The 9905-nt window shown below is 34.4% G+C and overlaps 1 protein-coding gene across 1 annotated transcript; it reads right to left on the reverse strand.

The window, feature by feature from the left end:
• Positions 1–1505: 1505 nt before the first annotated feature.
• LOC144547670 (putative LRR receptor-like serine/threonine-protein kinase At5g59680) lies at positions 1506–9905 on the reverse strand. Its single transcript, XM_078296364.1, has 13 exons — positions 9724–9905; positions 8444–8993; positions 7604–8070; positions 6860–6998; positions 6701–6772; positions 6378–6449; positions 6213–6296; positions 4606–4739; positions 3881–4236; positions 3585–3711; positions 2772–2831; positions 2323–2509; positions 1506–2069 (listed from the first exon to the last, which is right to left on the reverse strand). The coding sequence occupies exons 1-13, from the start codon at positions 9797–9799 to the stop codon at positions 1601–1603; spliced, it is 2793 nt and encodes a 930-aa protein (XP_078152490.1). The 5' UTR covers positions 9800–9905; the 3' UTR covers positions 1506–1600.

Consider the following 9905-nt stretch of genomic DNA (forward strand, 5'->3'; position numbering starts at 1 on the left):
ACCCGCAGCTATAGATCAAAAAGTTTATTTTGAGAGAAAAATGAGGATCAAACTCTCAAGTTTCATTAATGGTTGACATCGAAAGTATTTTTCTGTTACTAAGAACTTATTACATAAAATAAAAATGAAGTAGAAATTTTAATAGAGTAATTTAAGAAAGGAAAAAAGATAAATTTTAGAATCACTTAATTGAACCCCTCCTGTTTCAGTTTATTGTTTCAATGGACCAAGAATTTGCATCCTCTGTGATGTTCAAACTTTAAGTGTTTTTTAGAAAATCTCAATCGTTCAAATATGTTCCGCATGAATCTCAACGAACAAATATTTCTGACCCCTGCACTATCCCCGAAAAAGCACAGTATATGTCGGTCGCATAAAAGTATATCATGAGTGTAAATGGTCAGGTACTGTTATTTACAAAATTATGATCAATCTGCGTACTGTTATTTACAACACTATTTCCGATCACCTCTGAATCGACTTTTTTTTCTCTCTCTACAAAATTGGGCCGGATTAGATAAGCGGGCCGAATGGAAGGTGACGATGGAGAGGTCGCCCGACCTTTCATAATGGGGAATTTAAGATGGGGGAGGGTTTTGCTCGGCAGTGTTGGATCTTTCGAGCCGAGAGTTGAGAAGAAGTGGTACTTGACCATCACACTGAGCCACAGAGGGTTAGAACTCTTATAATTTTGTCATTACTTCCTTTTTCTTTTATTTCCTTGTTCGGCTTCGTTATTGTGTTCCTGATCTTTCAAAGAAGGGTCTTGAGATTCTGATCTCAACAATTAATTTGACTCAGTTAATTAAATGTATGTCTGATTTTTTTTTTTTTTTGGTTAATGTTTTGATTAAGTTGACCTGAAATTCCAAATGGCTAATAAAATTAACTTATTGAAACCTAAATTCACTTGAAATTACCATTTGTTTGATGAGATTTGATTTTGAAACTGAGAACAGCTAGTTGTTGTGTAATTCAATTAGTGTTGCATAAGCATTGAGTGTAAAACTAAATAGTCAGACCTACCAGATCGCAAATTTTTGCAATGGTTCCTATAGTTTATATAAATAGTTACTAGTTTATAAAATAGAGATAAAATGATTTTTTTCAAAACAACATCAAAAGCTAATTTTGTTATTAAATACATAATAAAGAAGCTAAACTGCGGTTCACAAAGGTAGAGACAGCAAACTGGGTTTTGATGGTAGAAGACAACTCTACTTAGTTATTTGTCACTTATGTATTTATTGATAAATTTTAAAATGAATTATTATTGAGTCAGGTCTAATGGTGGCTGGGATGGCTAAGCCAGCTTATCACATTATAGCTATATGAACCTTTTGTTTTCTCTTTGGAAAATACAATAACAAACATATGAAATAATATGTCAAAAAAAAAAGATTAATTGTACCTAGATGGTTTAATTTGTTTAAGAAAAAGCACACTTGGAGACTAGGAATTATTGTTATTATTACACAACATTCACAAACTCGAAATTAAAGTGTAGCAAAGTTCTAATTAAAATAAAAAATTGAATTAAAATAGAAAGGAACCGCACAAAATGCTTGTAGACAATTCACTAAGGAAAAAGATGGACAAATTATCTTGCTGTGGGACCTGGTGCAGGCATGCCTTCCATGTAGGCCATCTCGAAAGCACTGTTTTGACTAACATCACTTACAAAATTGTCATTTCTTGCATAATTATTCGGGTTTGTATAAGTTGTACTCCCGCTACGGGTGCCCTCTGTAGAGGTCTCCAATTCAAGGCTTTCCTTGAGTTCTGCAACTACTGTACTCATTGTAGGCCGCTGAGCAGAGGTGTGTTCCGTGCACTTGCGTGCCAGTTCAGTAACCTTCCAGACAGAGTTTATATCATACTGTCCATGCATTGTTTGATCCACTATGCTTTCTATGTCACCTCTTGATAGTTTTTGACTTACCCATTTTGCCACATGGCCTCCATCTGGTCCTGCGATGATGGGAGGCTTGCCTGTAATGATCTCTAGAAGAACAATTCCAAAGCTAAACACATCACTCTTTTCACTTAGCTGGTATGATGAATAGTACCTGAATTGCACAGATTTAATCATATGTTATCTCAGGGCTGAATCAGGTGTAACAAAATTGAATATATGTCAGGGATGAATCAGGCGATCAATTGTTACATTTGTTATTACTTGGTAGGCAACTACTAAGTTAAATTCTGAGGTAAATTTTCTCTTTAAATCAATAAAGGAAAATAAAGGTTACTAAGAAGATCAAAGAAAACAAATTAAAAAGAGAATTCTAAATCAAAAGCAATAAAGAAAAGGGGCCTTACTCAGGGTCTAGGTAACCTGGGGTGCCAACAACTGCAGTTGAAACATGAGTACTTGCTTCGTTGAAAGCTCTTACCAACCCGAAATCGGCAATCTTTGCCTCAAGATTTACATTTAAAAGAATGTTGTTGGTCTTCACATCTCTATGAATTAGTGGTGGATTACATGCCTTGTGCAAATACTCCAACCCTTCAACGTTTTTGTATTGATAAACACTTAGTTAAATGATGCTATTTCAATTAAGTAATGTCACACCCAGTATTTTCATGATGCTCTACTTCTTAAATCCTCAATAACAAACAATTATGAACCTCAAGTGACAATGAAATTGTAATTTATGTTACCCATTTTTTTTAATATGACGCAAAAAAATGTAAAACTAAGTAATTATCCACATTATTGAGCAAAATGATATGTGCCTCAGAATCCAGATTTTAAAAAGTTGTTATACCTAGTGCAGATTCGTATGCAATTTGAAGCCGTTGTTTCCAAGTCAATGGCTTTCCATTACCTGCAGTCCGACAAAATTAAATGTTTAACTATATTATCCAGTGTAGTAATATTAGGTAATATGCGGCGCATATGCGGCCGCATATGCGTATGCGGCTCCGAACCGCATAGAAAATCAATATGCGGTTTAATATGCGGCCGCATATTTTTGACCGCATATGTTTTAACAGGCCGCATATAATCCTTGAACCTGTTATTTGTTCTAACTATTTGTATTTGTATTTGTATTACTATGTATTATTATGTATTTGTACTGTTACAGAACTTGTTGGTTTTTACCTGACCAAACTGATAATAAATCAGCTGTTATTCCTTGAACCTGTTATTTAGATCCCAACCAATGGACTTCATTGATGTTGGAATCGGAATAACAGTAACAGGTTACTGTAATTCTCAAGGAAATGTATTACTATTTGTATTACTCTGTATTACTAATTTACTATTACTGATGATATTGGCATGTTGTCATTACTATGTATTTCTATTTGTACTCATAAATTCTTATTCCTATTTGTATTACTATGTATTTCAATTTTCAAATATATATGAATTCTTATTTTAAAATCCGCATATATAAATCCGCATAGAAATCCGCATATGCGGCCGCATACCGTATATGCGGTATGCGGTGCCCTTCCGCATACCGCATAGAAACCTAATATTACTACACTGATATTATCAGAACACATAACTATTTGAATAACCTCGATCATGGTAAAAGATAATGATTGGGTAAAGAATAGTAATTAATGACCTCTGAGTTTATCTTGTAGAGTTCCTTCTTGCATATACTCGTACACAAGCGCCATGCAATCTCCATCCATGCAATAGCCAACTAGTGACACCAAGTACTTGTGATGAACCCTTGTCAAATTTTGTGCCTGGAAACAAAGGGAAAAAAAAAAAGAAAAAAAGAAACATATATCTTTAACCCAAAATGGTTACCTTAGCCTTCTAGTCAGGATCTTAAAAAAAAAAAAAACGAACAATATATATGGAACAGACCTTGTGTAAGGACTAAGATATGGAAATGTAAAATAAAATGGTTACCTCAGCTAAGAACTCTTTGACTCCTTGTGAAGATGCCTGAGAGCGCATCTTCACTGCAACTTTAGTTCCATTTTCCAGGATGCCCACATACACACTTCCGAATCCTCCAGTTCCAATATTATTCTGTAAGTTATTTGTTATTCTCATCAGATCACTGTGAGTGAATTGACGGTTTTCAAGATTCAACATTCCTTCGGCTGCTCCATTTGGTTTAGATAGGCTTGAATAATTGGAGCCAACACTATTGGCTTGAGGAATGCTTGGTTGAGGACTATTTGCATAGTTTCCTGCATAATGATTTGCCAGAGGGGTGGATCCATAGCTTTCATATGGTTTTGGTATGTTTATTTGGTTCGCTGCGAGATGAAAATATTGAAGGTATATTATCTTGTCAGCCTTGAATTAAAAAGCAAATATAAAGGTTGGTTTTAGCTGCGCAGATGTGAGCGTCCTGTTTATAATTAATGATGATTTATCACAAAAAACCAGCACCAAAAAGACAGCCCAACTGGTACAAGTTACGACCACCTGAGTTTTCCTGGTTATGTGTTGAACCCAGGCCAATATATTTTTCTTGGTTGTTGTTCTGATGATTGGTTGCAATGATAGGCTTTAATAACACAATAAATAAACCGTATAATATGAAACAGGCAATTGGAGAACAGTTATTTCTTTTATCTTAAAGGGTAAAAAAGAAGAAAAGAAGCAGAAATGGCATGACTTACGTCTGGGCCTTTTCAAGCACAGGATTAGTACAATTGCAACTGCAATGACAAGCACCACAATCACGACCACCACGACTGCTATTAGAACTACTGAGATTTTCTTTTTGTTAGTCGGCTTTTTAGAATCTCCAAACCTATACAGCAAGAAGAAATTGAACAAAAAGGCCAACATAATTAGTAAATTAGAAGCTGGAATAGTTCCAAACCTGCTGGTATTCTTACAAATGATGCACCAAACGAGAATTTTACTCGAGTTATCTTGCAAGTTAACTTTTTATAGCCTTTGATGCAACCAGAATGCAGTCAGTTCTTTTGATGCTATTTTAACACATAGATGTTTTATTTTAAGCCACTCTGTACTTACTCGGGTGGAAATAGGCCCCGTGCAGTTCTACTTTATTTCTGTTTGGAACTCAACATCTTCTCTATCAGCAAACTTTTGTGCGAAATTCCAGACTTCTGTTGGACATCCAAACGTGGGGAAAAAAAGAGAGCAAGGAAGTTGCGGAAGCTCGATATTGATACCTGCTGTTGTTAGTAGTACTACTCTCAGAACCGGAATTGGAATCGGCCGGAATCGGCTTGGAATCGGGTGGAATCGGCTCGGAATTAGGTGAAGCGGCTCGGAATCGGGTGAATCGGATTGAAAACTCGGATATTTTTGGCAAAAACTTATTTTGTATAAAAAAATGGGAAATTTTTTGTTAAATAAATAATTTGGAAAATATTATGTCATGAAAAGATTAATGAAAACATAAATTATTTTTATGGGTGATATTATAAAAAACAAAATATAGAACATTAATTAGATCTTAGAATTATTGAAATAGATGCAAGTGATGATAAGAAAATATTATAAAATATTTCGTTGATACTAAATCTTAGATAAAAATATAACTGAAAAATAAGGATTGAATAATGAAAGGTTGAAAAAAATTCAGCCGGTCCATTTTCTTAGAGTTGTAATAAGTTTCAGTGTCAGACCTTTTTTGTTCTTTCATTCATCTATTTAAGAAATAGATCATCGCAGATTAAGGAAAAAAATGAAATATGCAACATTCTGTCAAAGCTCGGAAAGAATTAGCTCAAGAATCAGACTAACTCGGAATCTCGGTCAAAAAATTGGCTAATTCAGCCGAGTCAACCCGGTTTAACCAATTTTTGGCGGAAATCGCTTGGGCGAGAAACTCAGGTGAATATATATCAGCTCAGATCCAACCGATACCATTCCGACTTGACCGAATCAATTCAGACTAGACCGATTTTCCAAGCTATGGTACTTGGTACTTGATGTACTGGATAATATCCTAGTTGATCTTTCCTCAATTAGGTAGAAGGGTACTGCTTGTTATTTCGGTGGATATTTTACCATTTGCACAAAAATTGTTAGATGAAATGTCTAAGTGGTGGTTTCATGCGGTGCTCAGAATTTGGGGTAACACAGTTAATTTTATGTTTACTTGATTCAACTAATACTTTTCTGCTGGGAAAATTATTTGACGAGCTGTCATAAATGTAATACTAAGAAAAAATTTCAGCCGTATTACTCTATAGCTTAAAAAATAGACGAAAATTAATTAAACCACTCAAAAAACAACAATACATACTTGTATGTTAGAGTCCCATCTTGTTGTTTTTTTTGGAGACCAGGAGGAAGGGTGGTAGAAATCTTGCTGTTTCCAGTTATGTCCCTGGAAATTTTATAAAATAATTACCTAATGGATGATGATTTTTTTTGTTTGAACAAAATATAGGTTAATGCGAAAACCTACAGGTATGTAAGAGCTGATAGTTGTTCAAGGAAAGCAGGGAGATCCCCTGACAAGTTGTTATCAGACAAGTCCCTGAAAAAAAGGAAAAGAAACAGAAAAAAAAAAACAAAAAAAGGCAATAGAAAAGTTAATATGCGAAAAAAAGTTGAAATATACCAATGTAGGGAAAAAACTCTAACAGTAAATATTTAATTTGCTCAACACAAATTGAAGATGTTACAAATTATTGATTCCAGTTGTGTTTTACTGGTGTCGAGTGCAGAAGTATTTCCAAGACACTTATCTCAACTAAGAATTTAATTTTAACTTAAAAAGAAACTTACAATGACTTGAGAGAGCTTAGATTTCCAAAAGTAGGTATTATTGCGCCTGTCAAACCGCTGGATGACAGGTTTCTGACAGAAAAAGGAAAAAATTCTCACAAAGTAAATAACTGCTGCTTATTTGAAAATGAAAATTTATGTAGTAAAATATATACTCACAGGGCTGTGATTCTTGGAATGTTGGTGGAATCAGTGGCGCAGGTGACACCAGTCCATGAAAGTTCCGTAGGACCACAAGGATCACCACTCCAACCTTTGTTTACTTTATAGTTCGCCTTAATTGCATTAATGGCAGTAACTGCGATTAAATTTATATACATTATGGCATCACATAAAAACACAACGATTATATTCATATTAATGAAAAGTTTTGAGAATTTAACAAGCAATGAAAACATTTGACATTATTTATTAATAATTATCAATAGTTATCATAATTATCTTATGTGACAGGTTATCAATAGCTATACTTTCAAACTTTGTGGGTCAAACACATATTGGGATCAATCATATAAAAAAAATTCTACTCAGAATGTGAGTCAATTTTACGATAGCATGTCATTTTACTCCAAATTATATATAAAAAATCATACATAAGTACAAAAAAATTAAAAAAAAAAATTGACCCACATTCCCTCTTCTTCCCTCTGACACCCCTGTGTTTGATCCATAAGATCAAGATTCTTGCATTTGGACGGATTAACAAGACCAGTTCATGATCCCAATTCCCCCAATTCCCATGAATGGTTAAGCAAAATAAATTGGACTATTTTTCTGGTAGTTGTTATAGTTATCTAATAGCTGTAAAAAACTGTATTAATGAAACCAGTGGGTTATCCTCCACCTCTTAAAAAAGAAAAGCAAAAGAAATTACATGAGACTAATATCTATTATCAAACTTACCATCACCACTACGGGTAGGATTTCCTGTGATGGGCATAATGACATAGAGCTCAAACGCATTCAGTAGAGGTGGGAGAGTTGACCTTGAAGTAGCCTCAAGTGACACATTATATTCATTATTAGATGATATATAGTATGTTACCGTTCCTGAATATAGTTTATCAACTACCACAGATTTGAATGTTAGCACTCCATTGACATATATATTGAACTCCCTCAAATCAGTGCTTGGAACATCCTCGATCTCGCTAATGTGAAGAATTACATAAAATACAGTTGATTCATTGTTGGAGCTCCAAGAGATGAATAGGGGTTTATTGGTGCCTGAAGAGGTGGCGGCGGTTTGCATTACAAAAGAGGGTGTCATAAAGTTTTTGTCGGGTTGAATGATGGAGGTGGTTGAGATCTCTGTCCATGTATCCATTGTGAAGTTTGTCCAAATCCGGTCATACGGATCAGAAGGGTATCTGTTCAGTTTTTAAGCAAACCAGTTATTAAGACACCCACATGGACACACTTGCTTTCTCCCTTTTGACTGACTGGAATTTGACATAGGGATAAGCACATTTCATATGGTAAATTTCTGTTTTCATTTTCTTTTAAGTCTGAAACTAGGAGAGAACTCATTCCCATAAAGTTATGGATATTTGGTACCATTGTCCATTTGCAATATACATAATTAAGAATTTTAAGATTGTATCGAAGTTCCTTAAATTATGTATTGTATTTAGAATGTAGTAGTTGGTGGAGAGATCGAAAAGCATCACAAACAAATTTATTGGTCCAAACAATAATTGATTAATTTGAAACAACAAAGGTAAACACGAAATAATTGTTTACCTTACTAATGGATAATTGCTTGCTCCTACGTTCAGTCTGTCTATGCTAACCAAAGATTGTGTTGAATTTGCATATTGATAAGTGCTTGCCTGCACTGGCCTCAAGTCCAGCCAAGAGATAAATGGAGTACCCTGATTCTTATTTATGAGACAAACTTGTAGGTAATCAGCAGTGGCCAACACTATAATCTCAGTGTAGTAAACATCATCTGCAGTAGTTGTGTTAAATGTGTCCCAATAATTGATCCCCAAATGGATATCAAATACAGGGGACTTATTTAAGTTATCGTAATTCCCATACATAAATGTTGCTCTTACAAGGTACTTTGATCCTATTGTTAAGGATCTTAAGGTGTAGCAATTTCGGGTTCCATCGGGAAAGCTTCTGACCGTAAGAAATTGCTTGCGTAGGTTGTCCGAGATATACTGGGAATGAATTTGGGAGTTTACTCCGGTATCAATGAATTGCTCATCAGATACATAAACCAACTTCGTGTCGCTCTCAACAGTGGATGTATGTGCAGGAATTCCACAGTCAATGCTTACAAAACCTGAAAAAAAAAATAGCTAGGAATTCATTTGAACAAATCTATAAGGGCAAACTAATTAACCAAGATACTCTGATATACGGGATTAAGTTCCTAATTAATTACAAAATCTCGTTTCATATGATATTACATATATGCTATTTTTGGAAACTGTCCTTCCCCCATATATAATCTAGGCTTCATTAATTTTTCACGTGCTCATATATATATATATATTTTACATTTCATATTTCTCTCTCAACATATTGAAGAAAAGATGCCATTTTGAATCAAGAAAGGAGAGAAGACCGACTAGAAAAAGATTCTTAGAGTGGGGATATATTGTTTCCCTATTTTTTTTTAATTATGAATGTCAATACACGCTCCTCAGGAAACGAAAGAGAATGTTAATGCATGTGCATTGTTATTTTTCAATTAAGACTTACCGAACCATAAAAAGGAAAGAGCTCTAAAAGATAAGGGAGCAAGAGAAATTGATTTGTGGAACAGTTGGTAGAGAAAGAAGAAATTAAGAGATATTTAAGCCTATATATAGAGCTAAAAAATTGTGATCCCAAAGATCTTTGATATATCCTATGATTTATAGCCCGTTGGCTTTCTTGGAATTTTTTTTTTTCTTATATAGTCGTTTTATAGTAATAACAAAATTAAATGAAAAACAAAACAGAGAAAATACTGAGAGAAACCAGGCAAGGCAAATGTAATGCATACTAGACATAGCAGTATTAATTACCTAGAGAATCAAGCTGACTATGGACTCCAATTATAACAACAGCTAGTACCAGAAGAACTGAGCAACTCCGCACCATTTCTGACAAGGACAATTCCTTAATTTTCTTGTCGTCTGGAAAAGCTGAGGAAGAATGACTATTTTTTATAGCACAACTGCTAATTAGTCGACGCAGTAAGTAATCT

The sequence above is a fragment of the Carex rostrata genome, chromosome 31, assembly GCF_964058835.1.
Source record: "Carex rostrata chromosome 31, lpCarRost1.2, whole genome shotgun sequence".
NCBI lineage: Eukaryota > Viridiplantae > Streptophyta > Magnoliopsida > Poales > Cyperaceae > Carex > Carex rostrata.